The 21,061-nt window shown below is 45.9% G+C and overlaps 1 protein-coding gene across 1 annotated transcript in view; it reads right to left on the bottom strand.

The window, feature by feature from the left end:
* The window catches only part of slc16a10 (solute carrier family 16 member 10), a 130,955-nt gene extending 113,334 nt beyond the window's left edge, over positions 1–17,621 (bottom strand). Inside the window, exon 1 of the mRNA XM_078542608.1 lies at positions 16,918–17,621. Within this exon, the coding sequence (XP_078398734.1) occupies positions 16,918–17,338 (421 nt within the window). The 5' untranslated portion in view covers positions 17,339–17,621. The remainder of the gene's footprint in view (positions 1–16,917) is intronic.
* Positions 17,622–21,061: the final 3,440 nt, after the last annotated feature.

The raw sequence follows: 21,061 nt of genomic DNA, 5'->3' as shown, positions 1-21,061 counted from the left end.
TCCCTGAGACAGCACTTTGTCTCAGGGAGAACTGCACTCTTTCGCATGCATGCGCGAAAGAGCGCACTTTGACAGATGGGGGAATCCCTCCCCTCCCCCCGCACAGGAAGCGCTATCGGGGAGGCTGCTGGGAGGGCCTTAATTGGCCCACCCACTCAAAATGGCGGCAGGCCCCGTTTCAATGGCGGGGGTCAGCTGCCCGCCCGCTGCCAAGCTGGTGGGGCCCGCCCGCCATCCAAGGGCAAAATTCTGCCCTTTGTCTGGTGTCTGGTCAAGTCTATGCATTGCTGTTGCCTTAATGGAGATTAGTTTGGGAATTTGTTACAAGTTATGATAGTAATAATTTGTAGCCATGTGCATATATGTTTTAACCTGTGTAAATTAATAAAATGTTTCATTTAGTTTAATGTAAAACCTTGAGAACTGCTGGTCTGATTCCTGAACTTAGAGTCACATCTCAAACATAACACTTAAAATTATAGGTTATAACAGTCGTTTAATGTTTCCCTCTGGGATTTTTAACTAACTCAGCTTTACCAACTGCATCGGTCATAACAATCCCCATAAAAGGAGCCTCCATCCAGTAAACAGCTTCAATCAAGAGTGAAAGAGCCCAGAGGGCTGCTGGTCTGGAGAAGCTCCAACAGTCCTATGATTTTTCTCATCGTCTGGACTCTTGCTGGGTACAGTTGATATCTTGACAATTGTTATTTGGACTTTGGGCACTTGACATTAGAATAATTTTTCATTTCCAAATCTGATGATCTTCAGTCAAGTTTGACACCATTAAATGGTTTTGGTTGCGAGGGGAGGGTCTTGCATCTGAAGCACCAGATCTGCCTGTTTCCTTTGGACCTTACTTTGTGTGTTTTCTGATCTGATGATGTGCAAAGCAATAAAATCTCCAAATGAGAGCCGAGCTCTCCTGCAAAATCAGATAAGTAACATGATTCTCAGAAGGTGTGCCACTGCTGTTCACCAGGTTCTGCAATCAGTTGCAAGGTGTTCCTAGTGGTTGTGTAAGTATTTTGTAATTTGATTTGCCCTCATTTCACTTTTCCTGTCCATCCTGATTCGCTGGTCGTTCCAGTTTGCTACACAAATTTCTATTTGGCAATCTTGCGTCATCCCTGTAAATGATGTACAGCCTGAGCAGCATTAGTGTGCTCTTATCAGCATTACCACAATGCAGATAGTTTTGATGCATTTAAGGATATCGCAACTGCTAATTTGTCCTGCTATTAAAGTAAACACAAAAGTAAGCAAGATTTGCAAGAAAAGCACATCCGGACAACATAGCGGTTGCTTTTGATTTTTCACCTGAAATTACTTTCCAGCTTCCAAAAATTGTGAATCCCAACATTTTAACCCAATTTATCAACTATGACAATCTGCATTCCACATGTCACTCCATCTATGTCCCCCTGCGGCATGTTTCGCATAGCATTTGCTCATCTGTGTCGTTATTTTTATTGCTGACAATCTGACCTTACAGTTTATCAAAAGAAGTTAATTGAAAATTCAATGTTAATGAAAAGGAACTTTAATGGAAGGAGAGAGGGAGCGAGAGAGGGAGGGAGCGAGAGAGGGAGGGAGCGAGAGAGGGAGGGAGCGAGAGAGGGAGGGAGCGAGAGAGGGAGGGAGCGAGAGAGGGAGGGAGCGAGAGAGGGAGGGAGCGAGAGAGGGAGGGAGCGAGAGAGGGAGGGAGCGAGAGAGGGAGGGAGCGAGAGAGGGAGGGAGCGAGAGAGGGAGGGAGCGAGAGAGGGAGGGAGCGAGAGAGGGAGGGAGCGAGAGAGGGAGGGAGCGAGAGAGGGAGGGAGCGAGAGAGGGAGGGAGCGAGAGAGGGAGGGAGCGAGAGAGGGAGGGAGCGAGAGAGGGAGGGAGCGAGAGAGGGAGGGAGCGAGAGAGGGAGGGAGCGAGAGAGGGAGGGAGCGAGAGAGGGAGGGAGCGAGAGAGGGAGGGAGCGAGAGAGGGAGGGAGCGAGAGAGGGAGGGAGCGAGAGAGGGAGGGAGCGAGAGAGGGAGGGAGCGAGAGAGGGAGGGAGCGAGAGAGGGAGGGAGCGAGAGAGGGAGGGAGCGAGAGAGGGAGGGAGCGAGAGAGGGAGGGAGCGAGAGAGGGAGGGAGCGAGAGAGGGAGGGAGCGAGAGAGGGAGGGAGCGAGAGAGGGAGGGAGCGAGAGAGGGAGGGAGCGAGAGAGGGAGGGAGCGAGAGAGGGAGGGAGCGAGAGAGGGAGGGAGCGAGAGAGGGAGGGAGCGAGAGAGGGAGGGAGCGAGAGAGGGAGGGAGCGAGAGAGGGAGGGAGCGAGAGAGGGAGGGAGCGAGAGAGGGAGGGAGCGAGAGAGGGAGGGAGCGAGAGAGGGAGGGAGCGAGAGAGGGAGGGAGCGAGAGAGGGAGGGAGCGAGAGAGGGAGGGAGCGAGAGAGGGAGGGAGCGAGAGAGGGAGGGAGCGAGAGAGGGAGGGAGCGAGAGAGGGAGGGAGCGAGAGAGGGAGGGAGCGAGAGAGGGAGGGAGCGAGAGAGGGAGGGAGCGAGAGAGGGAGGGAGCGAGAGAGGGAGGGAGCGAGAGAGGGAGGGAGCGAGAGAGGGAGGGAGCGAGAGAGGGAGGGAGCGAGAGAGGGAGGGAGCGAGAGAGGGAGGGAGCGAGAGAGGGAGGGAGCGAGAGAGGGAGGGAGCGAGAGAGGGAGGGAGCGAGAGAGGGAGGGAGCGAGAGAGGGAGGGAGCGAGAGAGGGAGGGAGCGAGAGAGGGAGGGAGCGAGAGAGGGAGGGAGCGAGAGAGGGAGGGAGCGAGAGAGGGAGGGAGCGAGAGAGGGAGGGAGCGAGAGAGGGAGGGAGCGAGAGAGGGAGGGAGCGAGAGAGGGAGGGAGCGAGAGAGGGAGGGAGCGAGAGAGGGAGGGAGCGAGAGAGGGAGGGAGCGAGAGAGGGAGGGAGCGAGAGAGCGAGCGAGAGAGCGAGCGAGAGAGCGAGCGAGGGAGCGAGCGAGAGAGCGAGCGAGAGAGCGAGCGAGAGAGAGCGCAAATTGGTCAAAATTGTTATCAGGTAAAACTGCAAATCAACAGTGGGAGGTGGTGAAAAAAAAATAGGACCACTAGATATGCCTAAGGAGGCAGGGGCTCTACTTACAAAATAAAACAGTCACGATTGACAAAACAGGCGAGCGATAACATAACAGTGGAAATTCTGGGGATTGAGAGAGATATATAAAGAACAGTAAAGAAGGACGAAAAAGGGAGTAAGAGCTGCAAAAAGGGATTGTAAGAAGGAAACAAAGAAAATTGAGAGGGTTAACCAGATTAAAACAAAAACGTTCTTACAGGTAGATCAGAAGAAAAAGGGTGATGTCAGATCCTTTAAAAGCAGACATGGGCAATATTGCAAATGAAAATAAGGAAATCACTACTGTCTATGGATATAGATTTTGGGGATTTCGCATAGATTTAAGGTAAGGGGCAGAGGTTTAGAGGGGATTTGAGGAAAGATTTTTTCACCCAGAGGATGGGTGTATCTGGAACTCACTGCCTGAAAGGGTGGTAAATGCAGGAACCCTCACAACGCCACTGCATACAGGGCTATGGGCCAAGTGCTGGAAAATTGGATTAGGAGTAGATAGGGGGCTTGATGACACAATGGGCCGAAGGGCCTCTTTCCCTGCTGTAAAACTCTGACACAGTATCAAATGCTTAGTGTGATAGTGGTTACTAAGTTTGTAGTCATGCTCTGTAATTTCAATTTTTTGATGCTCTAATGCCTACATTATCTATGCTTTTGTGATTTTTAAAAAGATTTAAATTGTGTCACCCCAATCTGCCTGCAATTGAAAATAAGTGTCGGTTCAGTTATTTACATGAATAGTGTGCCATTGGTTGCAGTTGCTCACAACCAGCACAAGGTAAAAGGAGAAAAACTGCACATCTCTGTCAAGCACGTTTTTCTACGTAAAAAGACACAGGCCGGGGCTTTCCCGAAACCTCACCCACCACGGGGCCAGAAATTCCTGCTCAAAGTCAACCAACCTTTGGCTGGTCTGTCAAATTTTCCGATGCCGCCCATGATGATTCCCGCCACGGGTGGGACCAGAAAATCCCAGCCACAGATGCAAGTTGTTGTCGAGTGGCATGATGAATTGGAGTCGCTCCATTTATCCTTACCAGCTGCTAAAGGGGCAAACCAGTCAGTCAGTCAGAGCAGCGTTTGTAATAAAAGCAAAAAAACTGCGGATGCTGGAAATCCAAAACAAAAATAAAAATACCTGGAAAAACTCAGTAGGTCTGGCAGCATCTGCGGAGAGGAACACAGTTAACGTTTCGAGTCCATATGGCTCTTCAACAGAACTAAGGAAAAATTGAAGAGAGGTGAAATATAAGCTGGTTTAAGGGCGGGGATGTGGGACAGGTAGAGCTGGATAGAGGGCCAGTGATAGGTGGAGATAACCAAAATATGTCACAGACAAAAGGACAAAGAGGTGTTGAAGGTGGTGATATTATCTAAGGAATGTGCTAATAGGTGACATTAAGGATAGAAAGCAGGACAAGCAAGGTACAGATAGCCCTAGTGGGGGTGGGGGGAAGGGATCGAAATAGGCCAAAAGGTAGAGATAAAACAATGGATGGAAATACATTTAAAAATAATGGAAATAGGTGGGAAAATAAAAATCTATATAAATTATTGGAAAAAGTGGGGGGGGGGATCAGAAAGGGGGTGGGGATGGAGGAGAGAGTTCATGATCTAAAATTGTTGAACTCAATATTCAGTCTGGAAGGCTATAAAGTGCCTAGTTGGAAGATGAGGTGCTGTTCCTCCAGTTTGCATTGTTTCCAATGTTTGTAATACTTTGACACTAAAAGATTCATAAGTTTAAGGTTATATTCTGTTGTTAGTTTAGACTTCACCCTATACTACATGCATTAACTGCATTGAATACAGAAGTGTTGAAGTCACTTTGGTCCACAGTCAATGTTGTAAACAAAGGGAAGACTACTGTTTCTACCCACTTGAAGTCTAATAATTACACCCATTTGAAGTGGCCTAGAAGCATTTGTGTTCACTACAGATCATAAGTAGTGCTATAGTTACATAGTTCCTTGTTTAAAAAAATGCAGGCCTTTTTGCCTTCGGCCACGCTCATCCCTGGTCGCAGGTGGGAAGGCCACCCACTGGATTTTACATGCCTCCCGCACCCCTCAAACCCACTGGCAGGGGAGCATAAAATCTAGCCCAGTGGCCCTCTGTTCAAAAGTGCGTTACTTCAGTAATGTTCTTAAGATTTGCCCTCTAGCTTTGCTTCAAATAATTCGGAAGAGAAAGTACTGCATGAATTTGAAGAAAAGAATTTTAAATGTTAGGCTGAATACATACAATAGAGGGATCTCGCCAAATTACATTTATTGCACAGACCACAAGATATTCAGAGGAAGTATTCAAAACAGTAATTAAAATGTTTAAAGGGTCCAATGCTTGTTCTCAATCTCTTGGGAAATTGAGCTTCCCCAGCACCTGACTCACCCTGTGGTAAACTTACTCAACAACACATGGCACTAACAGGCAGTGAAGGACCTCTGAGCAGTGCAATTTAAAAAGTCTTATCCTCTACATACTGGTTATCTTCTGGTTTACTCTTTAGGCTGCTGGTTAACAGCTGGGCATTTTGTGGCCAACTTTCTCACTCCTATAACTGATTCTTGACTCCCGAGAAGAGGTTTTAGCTGGTGCTGGAATACCTTTGGCTGCTTTTGAAACTGTTTTACTGCAGCCATTGACGTGTCTGGTTGGGCTGCCTTTGAGGCGGAAGGCTAATTGGAACAGTGAAGAATAATGGATTGGGGCATGAAGCAGGGAGGAGGATGGCGACACTGTACAGAGGGCACACCCATAGTGGGTCTTCAAGGAGCGCATCTTCTATGCAGACATCTCGGAAGAACAATGCTTCAGGAGCCTATGCTTCACAAGGGAGGCAGAAACTGAGCTATGCCGCCAATCAGCCTCAAACCAGGACATGGACAACACCGCCCGTGTCTAAAACTTGCTCCTTCCAGGTTGGAGCAGGCAGTGCCGGCATCATCTCCCACTCCACCACGATATCAGCAAGGCCAATACACCTCTCTACTGAGAAGGGAATGCCTTCATTCCTTTCCCTACAGACAGGGGAAAGCCAGGTGAGAGAATACTAGATTTCACCCACATGGCAAGGTTCCATAGGGCCCATGGGAACGTAAAGTGGAAAGATTTACATTTATATAGCACCGTTCTCAACCTCAGAACTCAGCGCTTTACGGGTACTTTTGAAGTGTAGTCACTGTTGTAATGTAGGAAGCACGGGAGCTAATTCATGAAAAACAAGGTCCAACGAGCAGCAGCGAGATAATGACCAGATAATCTGTTAGTTTTTAGTGACGTTGGATGAGGGATGTACACTGGCCAGGGAGAATTCCCTTGCTCTAGTTCATACTAGTGTCATGGGACCTTTTTAAACGCACACTGGAGGGGGCATACATGGCTTTAGTTGTGTAACTGAACCTCCAAGTTCGTATGTAAAAAAAACGATCATTTGGCTAAGGCACCCAGGAAATCCTATCCTGGCCATCATTACCTCAGGGCAAGAAGTTAGCAAGAAAAAAATGAATGGCAAAGAGAGAGAAAAAAAAAATCAGGGGAAAAAAACATACAGGTACAGGGTCAATAGCCCTTACAATTTCATAATTTGACCTTCAAAACATGAAAGTGAGTTGTTTATCAATAAGAAATTTCACAATTTAGATGAACTTTAGATTCCTCTACCACCTGTTTAAACGAAGTTCAGACCTTCACTTTGGGGTTGAACTCTGATCTAGTTTATGTAGCAAAACAGCTGGAGTCCCAAACATCCTGGCAATGTACACACGTCTGTACAGTGACTTTACACTCACTCCCATATTCATGCTGTTCAAACAATAAACACCAAAATTTTTTTTAAAAAGAGGAATATTAGTCTTAGTATGGTCCTAGCTTCAGACATGCTGAAGAGAGATTCGGGTGTTAGCAGCTTCAGAGTAGTTTCAACTCCAGATTTATTTTTTTTTAAAAAAAAGGCAGGTGAACAAAACCTCCAAAAGACGACCTTCGCTGCACAAAGTAGCAAAATAAATAACGTAGCAAAAATATAACAAACATTTCAGTAGCTGATTAAGGAATAATATGTTGTTAATTGTTTCCAATCACAGTTTAGACTGTAATTATCGTACTATAGTAGATCTCCCATATTAGGTAGGGGATACTGTTTTAAAACAGTACAGCGGTTTGTACCAAATGCTTGGTCAAAGAGGTAGGTTTTAAGGAATATCTTAAAGGAAAAAAGAGAGAGAGAGAGAGAGAGAGAGCGATGCAGAGGTTTAGGGAGGGAATTCCAGAGCTAAGGTGTTCGGGGTGCTCAAGCAACCAGGACAGGTTTTTAAAAAAAAATAAGGGGTCTCCCATTTAAGATGGAGATGAGAAGAAATTTTTCTCTGAAGGTCAGGTATCTTTGGAACTCTCTTCCCCAGAGAGAGGGTCAATGAATATTTTTAAGGCAGAGGTAGATAGATTCTTGACGAACAGGGGACTCAAAGGTTATCGGGAGCAGGCGGAATGTGGAGCTGAGGCCACACAGTCAGATCAGCTATGATCTTGTTGTATGGCGGGGCAGGCTCGAGGGGCTGGATGGCCGACTCTTGCTCCTAATTGGTACGTTCGTATTATAGGACCGCAGGTATCTCAGTGTTGAGAGGTGAGAGAGACAGGGAGGGGCAGTGACAGATTTGAAAACAAGGATAAGAATTTACATCAACCCTTACATGCAAAACCCCATAATAAAATTTTATGCAGCAAGATTGCATTCTAAATGCTGACATGAAGTATTCCAGGAAATAACATTTGCAAATAAGAAGTGTAGACAGGATCAGAGAATTGTTACAGCACAGAAGGCCATAATAGTACTTATGGTATATTTTAATATACTAGCAGATCTCCTGTGGAACTGCTCATGGTTAACCAGATGATGCTTTAGATAATACATGTTAATGTGAGAGGAGCAAGATGTGATGAGGTCATAATGTTACCAAGACTTTTATATCATAGATACGTAAAAATTGTTTTTCTTCATAAACATTCCAAACTGTACATCATCCTACAACAAATCAGGACACAATACTCACTTCTTAGTTAGAATGCATGGGGACAATATTAGTATTATTTATACAAATTCCGTAAACTGAAAAGAAACAGACAAGTGAATACTTTCAGACCATCCACTGGAATTAATCTGATCACAGGAGATCACAGAAAACTCAAGGCTAGTTTTGAGCTATTACAAACTCAGACCACAGCAATTGAGATAAAGAGTCAGAACATCATGGCCTCAAGCGCCGCTCCAAGACTTGAGCACATAATCCAGGCTAAAACTTCACTGCAGCACTGAAGGAATAAGTGCTGCACTGTAAGAGGTGCTGTTGCAGGGATGAAATGTTAAACCAATGGCTGTCAGGTGGATGTGCAAAAAAAAAAAATCCCAGGAACAATCATGGTTATAAAAATATACAAGAATTAGGAGCAGGAAATGGCCATCAGCATCTCAAGCCTGTCCACCCTTCAATAAACTCAACTGATCTACATCTTTTCATCTTGCTCTTGCTATTCAGCAACAAACACACAAACTACCAGCTCTACGTAAACCTCAACTCTCCACCACTGCCATACACTCTCTAACATTCATCTCCTCCACAGTGCTGGCAGCAATCCGAGGAGAAACTTCACCAAGCTTTTGAAAAAAGGCTATTTCCACCCCCACTCCCGCCCAATCTCTTTCAACAACTTGTATTTATATAGCACCTATAACATTGTAGAACTTCCCAAGCTGCTTCACAAGAGTGTCACCAAAAATAATTGACACATAAGAATGCATGAAATAGAAGTAGGCCATTCGGCACCTCAATCCTGCTCTGCCATTTGATAGGCTTGTGGCTGATCTTTTCCCTTAATTTGCTTAGTATCCAAAAATCTGTCAAAATCTTGACTTGAATATGCTCAATGACTGAGCACACACTGCTCTCTGGGGCAGAAAATTCCAAAGGTTCACTAAAAGGAATAAAAAGTTATCCTGGTAGCCTGGTTGGTCTTCCAGTGCAAAGAGTGGTTCCTGACCGAGTGTTGCAGACTAGTACATTCCAAGGTCCAGGACTACGTGCTGAAAGAGGCACTAAAGCTTGGGGCAGCCGCCGCAAAGGCGCAATGGGGAAAGGTCGCTGTCTAAGACCTTTCAGCCATAGTGCACCGAGGGGCTGGGAATTGTATAGACCCCGCGGGCTGTATGACTCACAATGAACGTATGCAGTGAATACATGATGTATCACAATTGTACTGAAGCACCTCAGAATGCAACATGACCTATGTCGATAACTTGAATCCCATTGCACTGTCTGACTGTCTGTAATGACCATATTGAAATGTCTGTAATGTTCGTTGATTGTACTGAAGCACCTCATGATCCATGCGGAAAACTGGAATATGATTGCACTTTGTGATGGCCATTTTGAAATATTTTGTAATGTTCTTTCAGATATTTTATGAATAAAGTATATTTTTCCCCCAAAAAAACTGGTTAACATTCTTTCCCCAGTCAATTTAACCAAAAACAGATTAACTGGCCATATATCTCATTGACAGCACAAATTAGATGCCACATTTGCTTACATAACAATAAAGATGAAGTTGAGAATAATTTATTCGAGGCAAAGCACTTTGGAGCACCCTGTGTATTGTATTCATCTGATGACATAAATCTCCTTCTATATTCACTGCCAGTTGCGATTTGTCCCTTGTATGGACTCAAGAATCTTTTAAAAGCTGTGTCAGCGTCTTTGAAGCTATCCTTTAGCTCTCACCAGTTTTTTTATGTTGCTATAAATGAGTTGTGCAAGATGATTATACCTTCCTGGTACTTGGCTGACTATCAATGGGAAGGTAAGAGGTATAGAGGTCAGAAGTTCCATTAGTGGAGCAGTTCCCTTTCTTGCCAGAAAGCAAACTGAGGTAATTATAACAGTCAACAACCACTCCACCACATTTGATGGGTGGAAGCTATATGAGTGGGTTACCAAGTAAAATTCAGTCGAGGCTTTGACACACTTGCCCGAAACATAACTGGTACATTTGGCCATAAACACAACACTGAGCTCCAGCTGTAGTGGGGCTGGCTCCATTTTCCAACATGACATTTACAGAACTGTCCATGATTAGGATGTGCAATCAATAAGAGTGAGGCAGCCAGCTTGGCAAGACATTTATATTTGTGGCAATCAATTTACTTTACAGGTGATGTAGCAAACTAGTGAGGGGAGTTGACATCCCAATAACTGATAAGCCATTGTTTGTACTCTCGACGCAATACGATGACCGCTGTGGAAGAGAAGGTGAGGCACCCGGCCTCGATTACTTTGGCAACATTTCTGCACCACTGGGCTTTTTAAACTGTACAACACCACAAGCTGACGGTGCGGGTTTCCTCACTCAGATGTTTACTTTAGGCCGGAAACATGCTGTTGTTGAGTCGCACTAGAGTTCCTGTTTTCTAAAAGTGTATCACAAAGACTGCAGGAACGCCTTTCTTTACAGATTAAAAACAGCAGGTTCATGTCAAGGCACCAATTGTGATACAAGGCACAGGAATAGCACTAATGGTTAGAAAATGCTACCTGCATGACAATAAGTAAAAGCACAAGGATCACATACTTGTTACTGGAGATGTCTGTCGCAAGTGCCTAAGCAGGCTTTTTTTTTTAAAAACTCATTCACGGAATGTGAGCTTCACTGGCTGGGCCAGCATTTATTGCACATCCCTAGTTGCCAATGAGAAGATTGTGGTGAGCTGCCTTCTTGAACTGCTGCAGTCCATGTGGTGTAGGTACACCCACAGAGTTGTTAGGGAGTTCCAGCGACAGTAAAAGAATGGCGATATATTTCCAAGTTAGGATAGTGAGCGACTTGGAGGGGAACCTCCAGGTGGTGATGTTCCCATCTATCTGCTGCCATTGTCCTTCTAGGTGGTAGTGGGTTTGGGAGGTGCTATCAAAGGAGCCTTTGTGAATTCCTGCACTGCATCTTGTAGATGGTACACACTGCTGCTACTGTGTGTCGGTGGTGGAGGGAGTGAATGTTTGTGGATGGGGTGCCAGTCAAGCAGGCTGCTTTGTCCTGGACGGTGTCCAGCTTCTTGTGTTGTGGGAGCTGCACTCATCCAGGCAAGTGGGGAGTATTCCATCACACTCCTGACTTGTGCCTTGTAGATGGTGAACAGGTTTTGGGGAATTAGGAAGTGAGTTATTCGTCACATGATTCATAACCTTTGACCTGCTCTTGTAGCCACAGTATTTATATGGCTAGTCCTGTTCAGGTTCTGGTTATTGGTAACCCCCAGGATGTTGATAGTAGGGGATTCAGTGATGGTAATGCCATTGAACATCAAGGGGCGATGGTTGGATTCTCTCTTGATGGAGATGGACATTGCCTAGCACTTGTGTGGCACAAATGTTACTTGCCACTGGTCAGCCCAAGTCTGGATATTGTCCAGGTCTTGCTGCATTTGCACATGGACTGCTTCAGTATCTGAGGAGTCGCAATTGTGCTGAACGTTGTGCAATCATCAGTTCTGACCTTATGGAAGAAAGGTCATTGATGAAGCAGCTGAAGATGGTTGGGCCTAGGATACTACCCTGAGGAACCCCTGCAGTGATGCCCTGCAGCTGAGATGACGGACCTCCAACAAACACAACCAGCTTCCTTTGTGCTAGGTATGCCTCCAACCATCGGAGAGTTTTCCCCCTAATTCCCATTGACTTCAGTTTTGCTAGGGCTCCTTGATGCCACACTCGGTCAAATGCTGCCTTGATGTCGAGGGCAGTCACTCTCACCTCACCTTGGGAGTTCAGCTCTTTTGTCCATGTTTGAACCAAGGCTGTAATGAGAGCAGGAGCTGAGTGGCCCTGGCGGACCCCAAACTGGGTATCAGTGGGCAGGTTATTACTAAGCAAGCGCTGCTTGATAGCACTGTTGATGACCCCTTCCATTACTTTACTGATGATCGAGGGTAGACTGATGGGGCTGTAATTGGCCAGGTTGTATCTGTCCTGTTTTTTGTGTGTAAGACATACCAGGGCAATTTTCCACACAGCGGGTAGATGCCAGTGTTGTAGCTGTACTGGAACAGCTTGGCTAGGGGCAGAAGTCTTCAGTACTATTGCTGGAATATTGTCAGGACCCATAGCTTTTGCAGTATCCAGTGCCTTCAGCTGTTTCTTGATATCACGTGGAGTGAATCGAATTGGCTGAAGACTGGCATCTGTGATACTGGGGACCTCCGGAGGCCGAGATGGATCATCCATTCGGCGCTTCTGACTTAAGTTTGTTGCAAATGCTTCAGCCTTATCTTTTGCACTAGCTGTGCAGGGTTCCTCCATCATTGCGGATGAGGGTATTTGTGGAGCCTCCTCTTCCAGTGAGTTGTTTAATTGTCCACCACCATTCATGACTGGATGTGGCAGGACTGCAGAGCTTAGATCTGATCCGTTGGTTGTGGGATCGCTTTGCTCTGTCTATCACTTGCTGCTTATGCTGTTTGGCACACAAGTGTTATAGCTTCACCAGGTTGACACCTCATTTTTAGATATGTCTGGTGCTGCTCCTAGCATGCCCTCCTGCACTCTTCATTGAACCAGGTTGATCCCTTGGCTTGATGCTAATGATAGAGTGGGGTATATGCTGGGCCATGAGGTTACAGATTGTGTTCGAGTACAATTCTGCTACTGCTGACGGCCCACAGCGCCTCATGGATGCCCCGTCTTGAGTTGCTAGATCTGTTTGAAATCTACCCCATTTAGCATGGTGGTAGTGCCACACAACACGATGGAGGGTATCCTCAATGTGAAGACGGGACTTCGTCTCCACAATGACTGTGCAGTGGTCACTCCTACCGATACTGTCATGGACAGATGCATCTGCGGCAGGCAGGTTGGTGAGGGTGAAGTCAAGTATGTTTTTCCCTCTTGTTGGTTCCCTCACCACTGGCCGCAGATCCAGTTTCGCAGCTATGTCATTTAGGATTTGGCCAGCTCGATCAGTAGTGGTGCTACCAAGCAACCCTTGGTGTTGGACATTGAAGTCCCCCACCCAGAGTACATTCTGCGCCCTTGCCACCCTCAGTGCTTCGCCCAAATGATATTCAACATGGAGGAGCACTGATTCTTCAGCTGAGGGTGGACAGTACATGGTAATTAGCAGGAGGTTTCCTTGCCCATGTTTGACCTGATGCCATGAGACTTCATGGGGTCCAGAGTCGATGTTCAGGACTCCCAGGGCAACTCCCTCCCGACTGTAAACCACTGTGCCACCACCTTTGCTGGGCCTGTCCTGCCGGTGGAACAGGACATACCCAGGGATGGTGATGATGGAGTCTGGGACATTATCTGTAAGATATGATTCCATGAGGATGACTATGTCAGGCTGTTGCTTGACTAGTCTGTGAGACAGCTCTCCCAATTTTGGTACTAGCCCCCAGATGTTAGTAAGGAGGACTTTGCAGGGTCAACAGGGCTGCGATTGCCATTGTCATTTCCAGTGCCTAGGTCGATGCCAGGTGGTTTCATTATTTTTTTATGACTTTGTAGCAGTTTGTTACAACTGAGTGGCTTGCTAGGCCATTTCAGAGGGCACTTAAGAGTCAACCATATTGCTGTGGGTCTGGAGTGACATGTAGGCCAGATCAGGTAAGGACGACAGATTTCCTTCCCTAAAGGACATTAGTGAACCAGATGGGTTTTTACAACAATTGACAATGGTTTCATGGTCATCATTAGACTTAATTCCAGAATGTTTAGATCGAACAGGCTTATGAGAATGGTTAGGTTTAACTGATCATTCCATCGAATGAGGACAAATATCATGGTCATCAATAGTTACTAGGCTATAACAGAAGACACATGGGTGTAAATTCGAACTGTTATTAAACAATTTTTGTTGTTTACATATTCACTGATTATCAAAGGCAATGGATGTTAAATTAATTATGAGATTCATATTTTACCCTGTTAACAGGGGCCATACTCCTGTTTTCAGGCAAGTTTCTTAAAAAGGATTGTGTACATAAAAAATATTGACAAATACTGTTATGATCTAATAGAGGTGTTCAAAGTTACAAAAGGGTTTTGATTGAGTGAATAAAGAGAAACAGTTTCAGCTGATAGGAGGGCTGGTAGCCAGAGGACACAGATTTAAGGTAATTGGCAATAGCACCAGAGGAGAGATAAGACTTCTGTTTTTAAATATACAGTCAGTAGTTAAGATTGCACTCCCCGAAGCAGATGGTGGAAGCAGATTCAATACTTTTCAAAAAGGAATTGGATAAATACTTGAAAAGCAAAAATTGCAGTTATGTGGGACGAACAGGGTATTGTGACTAATTGATAGCTCCTTCAAAGAGCTGGCACAGGAAAAATGGAGCCAAATGGCCTCCTTCTCTTCTGTAAGATTTTGGGATTTTAAGAATGCCAATGGCAGGCAATAGGTTTGATCTATCTGTATTGACATGATTACCATCACTGCATCTAAATAACCCTGGCCATATTCTATTTACTTGCAAGCTTAAAAAGGATTGTGTACTTTAAAAATAGGCATTAAAATCAAAACTGCTGGTGCTCATTTGAGTTTGTCCAGCTAGTCATGAAGCCATGACTAGTCATGACCTAGCAAGTTCCAGACTGTATTCCCAGTTGAGGCTGAGTTAGCGGAGCTCAGCTGGGGCATTAAGGATATTATATTAATGCAACTTAAGGCAGGACCCCACCTTCTCCCCATAACCCTACACATTCTTCCTTTTCAGATAACTGTTCAACGCCCTTTGAATGCTTCAATTGAATATGTCTTCACCGCACTGTCATGCAGTGCATTCCAGACCTTAACTACTCGCTGCATTAAAAACTTTTTCCTCATGTCGCTTTTGCTTCTTTGGCCAATTAGTTTAAAATCAGTGTCTCAATCCATTCACAAGTGGGAACAGTTTCTCCCCCATCCACTCTGTCACTCAATCAAATCTCCTCTCAGCTTCTCTTCTCCAAGGAAAACAATGCCAACTTCTCCAATCTATCTTCATAACTGACGTTCCTGATCCCTGGAACCATTCTTGTGAATCATTTCTGCACTCTCTCCAACGCCTTCTCATCCTTCTTAAAGGGTGGTACCCAGAACTGGACGCAAAACTCCAGCTGAGGCTGAATTAGTGTCTTATACAAGTTCAACAAAACCTCCTTGCTCTTGTACTCTATGCCCCAATTAACAAACCCTAGAATACCGTGTGCTTCACTAACCTGACCTGCCACCTTCAATGAGTTATACACATATACACGCAGATGCTTCTGTTCCTGGACCCCCATTAGAGTTGTACCCTTTATTTTATATTGTCTCTCCATATTCTTCCTACCAAAAATTAGTCACTTCACATTTCTCCACATTGAACTTCACCTGCCACCTGTCCACCCACTCCACCAACTTTATGTCCTTTCGAAGTTCTACACTACCCTCCTCACAGATCACAATGCTTCAAGTTTCGTATCATCCACAAATTTTGAAATTGTGCCCTGTACGTCACGGTCTAGATCATTAATATATATCGGGAGAAGCAAGATAATGTTAACATGTTAAGCACTTCAAAATCATGGCTGCTAATCCCTTGAGTCGAGTTTTAATGGGTGATTTAGTCAAGGTCTTTAAAATGATAAAGGGATTCAGTAGGTAGATACAGAGAAATTATTTCCTCTGATTGCAGGAGGGGGGGTGGGGGTGGGAAAGAGGGGGATCCAGAGCAAGGAGGTTTAAAATTAGTTTAAAATTCATGTTAAAATTAGAGCTAAGCTATTAGGAGTGAAATCAAGAACACTTCTTCCCAAACAAAGGGTAGGGGAAACTTATCCAAAAAGGCTGTGCATGCTGGGTGAATTGAAAATTTCAAGATTGATTGTCAATAAGTTTCTGTTAGGAAAGGATTTAGAAAGAAGGCAGGTAAATGGAATTAAGGTACATATCAAATTGAATGGAATAAGAGAGAGAGTTAAGGAACTGAATGGCTTACTCCTGTTCCTTTGTTTACTGGACAAGTTGGATTGTAATTTTTACCCTAAGCAGTAGGGAATCAGGCAGGGTTGGCGCTCCCAATCAACATCCAGTAACATGGTGTACTAATGGCAGCAAATTATGATACCACTTGCTTGCCTGCTGTCCAGCTTATGTAAAACATCCTTAACATTCACCTGCTAGCCACTTGGGCAATGCACCAAAGGATGCAAAATAAAATAAAATAAATGCATTTATGTAGCATCGTTCAAGATGCACAGGACCTTCTAAAGGACTTTGCAGACAATTAAGTAAGTATTTTCGAAGTGTGGTCACTGTTGTAATGTAGGAAACGAGGCAGCCAATTTGGACACAGCAAGCTCCCACAAACAGCAACGTGATAATAACCAGAAACACTTTTTTTTTCTTGTGATGTTGACTGGAGGGACTAACTTTGGGCAGGACACCAGGGATAACTCCCCTGCTCTTCAACATAGCGAACTCCGTGGCATCCTCTACGTCCACCTGAAGCAAGAGACGGGGCCTCGGATTAACACCTCATTCAAAAGATGGACCAGCAGTGGGAATGTAACCCGGCAGGGAATTGAAAAGGAAGGCAGGGAGAAAGACTGGCAGGAAATCAGAAACATACTCCTGGCCATTTTACTACATTTGTGAATCAGTTTAAAAGTTTCAAGTTGCAACAGCATAAAGTCACTTGGCTGGGGAGGGGGGCGGACATTATTGGAAGCTTGGAATAGGCCTAGCTGTGAGTGCAGCTCAGCCTTCAATGCACCATCTGCTTGCAGCCTTTGCTTACCTGTCTTAAAGCGCAGATGCTTGTCGCCTGGGTCGCCGAAGTTCTCCAGCAGGGAAAGGTAGAGGAGCCCGAAAGCGTTCTGGATGCCAAACACCGAGCCGTTACACCACATGGAGGCGAACATCACCACCCAGCCCCAGCCCCCCTCGGGGGGCACAGGCTGGGGGCTGGAGGCGCTGCCGGGGTTGTCAGATGGGTGGCCACCATCCCCTACCCTCACCTGCAGCCTGGACTCCTCCGCAGCCACACTCGCCTCCCCGTTGAGCGGCTCCTTGTAGTTGGCGAGCGGCTGGGTGGTCGGGTTGGAGCTGCCAGGCTCTCCCTCTCCCTCCTCTCCCTCCTCCTCCTCCTGCGGCTCCTGCTGCCGTGGCCCTGCCGCCAGAGGGTCGTCGTCCTCGGCACTCAGGCCCTTTGCTGTCATCTCTCTCTCTCTCTCTCTCTCAGGAGCGTCCCGTCTGCAGATCAAAGATCATCCGCCTGTCTCTCCTGCCCTCCCCCGCCCCAACACAAAGCTCACTCTCTTTGTTTTCCTCCTTCAACGAAGAAAAAAATAATAAAATAAATGCTAACTTCCTGTGTTTGTGCTGTTAAATTAAAATAACAGACCGGGAGCCACACGCTGTAAACTTTGATTCTCCCCTGATTACATTGTTACACTGTCCCCACTGCATATCGCCCAAGCTTTGGTCCATTTTAAATGGTTACAACTCCTGGGCGGGACTCCCCAGCGGCCTCCCACCAATTGGACACTTCCATCGCCCTCCTCCTCCCTCTTATTGGTTACCCCGCTTGTCTATCACAATCAAGGGCGTGGCGACCTGTACCGCTCCTGCACCCACCGCCCCCCCCACCAGCTCCAGTCTTCTTGCTGTACCAGACCACTCCAGCTGTGTTAGTGAGCATTTACCCACCCTCCCCTCAATAACCCCCCCCCCACCACCACCACCACTACCCCCTGTCGCCATCTGGCTTTGAAACCAAATTCAGCATGGAATAAGCTGCTGTTCATTTACCCTGCCGCCCCACCACCCACTGGAGAAGGTACCAGGTGAGGACAAGCGTGGCCTCAGCAATCATATCTTCCTCCCTCCCTCCCTCCAGTGTCATCCTAATGGGATATCCCACTGAAATTCTCTCTCTAACTTCACCAGTGGAGAATGGACACATGGACAGCGACCAGAGGGTCACCACCAGAACCTGTCATGTGCTCACAATATGGGCCATCACCCTTCAGGGAGGAGGAAAGGGTGGGGTGAAAATTTGGAGAAAGTGTGGAGAGATACCCCAACAAATTGATAAGCCTTTCATAAGATCATAAACAATAGGAGCAGGAGAAGGCCATTCAGTCCCTCTTGTCTTCTCCACCATTCAATATCACTGATCCACCTGAACCCCACTTCCCCATCCATTATTGTCCAAAGATTTATTGATCTCAGCTTTTAATATATTCAAAAAGTGAGCACTCAAAGCTCTCTGGGGTAGAGAATTCTATAGATTCACAACCCTCTGAGTATAACCCTCTTCATCTCAGTCCTAAATGACCAACCCCTATCCTGAGACCATGGCCCCTAGTTGTAGGCATCCATCCATGGCAAATAACCCATCAAAGCCTCTAAGAACTCAGTGCAATGAGATCATTCCTTTTCATTCTTCTAAATTGAATACGACTCAATATCTCCAGAGAGGACAACCGTCTCAGCCTAGAAATCAGTCTAGTGAACCTTTGCTTTATTCTTTCATGGGATGTGGGCCAGCAATTTTTGCCCACCCCTAATTGCCCTTGAATTGAGTGGCCATTGCAGAAGGCATTTAAGAGTCAACCACATGGCTGTGGGTCTGGAATCACACATACGCCAGACCAGGTAAGGACAGCAGATTTCCTTCCCTAAATTTACAACAATTAATGATAGTTTCATGGTCACTATTACTGAGACTAACTTAGACCATAAGACATAGGAGCAGAAATTAGGCCAATCGGCCCATCGAGTCTGCTCTGCCTTTCAATCATGGCTGATAAGTTTCTCAACCTCATTCTCCCGCCTTCTCTCCGTAACCTTTGATCCCCTTACCAATCAAGAACCTATCTATCTCGGTCTTAAATACACTCAATGACCTGGCCTCCACAGCTTTCTGTGGCAATGAATTCCATAGATTCACCACTCTCTGGCTAAAGAAGTTTCTCCTCATCTCTGTTCTAAAAGGTCTTCCCTTTACTCTGAGTCTGTGTCCTCGGGTCCTAGTCTCTCCTACTAATGGAAACATCTTCCCCATGTCCACTCTATCCAGGCCTTTCAGTATTCTGTAAGTTTCAATCAGATCCCCCCTCATCCTTCTAAACTCCATCGAGTATAGACCCAGAGTTCTCAAACGTTCCTCATATGTTAAGCCTTTCATTCCTGGAATCGTTCTCGTGAACCTCCTCTGGACCCTCTCCAGGGCCAGAACATCCTTCCTGAGATACGGGGCCCAAAATTGCTCACAATATTCTAAATGTGGTCTGACCAGAGCCTTATGAAGCCTCAGCAGCACATCCCTGCTTTTATATTCTAGTCCTCTCGAAATAAATGCCAACATTGCATTTGCCTTCCTAACTACCGCGTCAACCTGCAAGTTAACCTTAAAAGAATCCTGGACTAGGACTCCCAAGTCCCTTTGCACTCCAGATTTCTGAATTCTCTCCCCATTTAGAAAATAGTCTATGCCTCTATTCTTCCTACCAAAGTGCATGACCTCACACTTCCCCACGTTGTATTCCATCTGCCACTTCTTTGCCCATTCTCCTAACCTGTCCAAATCCTTCTGCAGCCTCCCCACCTCATCAATACTATCTGTCCCTCCACCTATCTTTGTAACATATGCAAACTTAGCCAGGATGCCCTCAGTTCCTTCATCTAGATCATTAATGTATAAAGTGAAAAGTTGTGGCCCCTGCGGAACTCCACTAGTCACCGGTCGCCATCCTGAGAAGGACCCCCTTATCCCCACTCTCTGCCTCCTGCCAGACAGCCAATCTTCTATCCATGCTAGTACCTTGCCTCTAACATCATGGGTTCTTATCTTACTGAGCAGCCTCCTGTGCGGCACCTTGTCAAAAGCCTTCTGGAAGTCCAAGTAGATAACATCCATTGGCTCTCCTTTGTCTAACCTGCTCGTTACCTCCTCAAAGAATTCTAACAGATTTGTCAGGCATGACTTCCCCTTGATGAAACCATGCTGACTTTGCCCTATTTTACCATGCACTTCCAAGTATTCTGAAATCTCATCCTTAATAATGGACTCTAAAATCTTACCAACAACCGAGGTCAGGCTAATCGGCCTGTAATTTCCCGTCTTTTGCCTCACTCCCTTCTTAAACAGGGGGGTTACATTAGTATTTTTCCAGTCTTCTGGGACCGTCCCTGTCTCGAGTGATTCCTGAAAGATCACCACTAACGCCTCCACTATCTCTTCAGCTATCTCCTTCAGAACTCTGGGGTGTAACCCATCTGGTCCAGGTGATTTATCCACTTTCAGACCTTTCAGTTTTCATAGCACCTTCTCCTTGGTAATGGCCACCATACTCACCTCTACCCCCCGACTCTCTTGAACTTTGGGGATGTTACTCGTGTCTTCCACCGTGAAGACTGACGCAAAGTACCTATTCAGTTCCTCCGCCATTTCTTTGTTCCCCACTACTACTTCTCCAGCGTCATTTTCCAGCGGCCCAATGTCCACTTTTGCCTCTCTCTTACCCATTACATATCTAAAAAAACTCTTGCAATCTTCTTTTATATTACTGGCTAGTTTACCCTCATATTTAATCTTCTCCCTCCTTATTTCTTTTTTAGTTGTCCTCTGTAGGCTTCCCACTGCTCTTTGCTGCATTGTATGCTTTCTCTTTAGCTTTTATGCTGTCCCTGACTTCCCTTGTCAGCCATGGTTGCCTCATCCTCCCTTTAGTATGCTTCTTCTTCCTAGGGATGAATTTTTGCTGTGTCTCCCAAATTACTCCCAGAAACTCCTGCCATTGCTGTTCCACTGTCTTTCCTGCTAGGCTCATCTCCCAGTCAATTCTGGCCAGCTCCTCCCTCATGCCTCTGTAGTTGCCTTTATTCAACTGTAATACCATTACATCTGATTCCAGCTTTTACCTCTCAAATTGCAG

The sequence above is a fragment of the Cetorhinus maximus genome, chromosome 5, assembly GCF_964194155.1.
Source record: "Cetorhinus maximus chromosome 5, sCetMax3.hap1.1, whole genome shotgun sequence".
NCBI lineage: Eukaryota > Metazoa > Chordata > Chondrichthyes > Lamniformes > Cetorhinidae > Cetorhinus > Cetorhinus maximus.
This window is presented reverse-complemented; position numbering and strand designations above follow the sequence as displayed.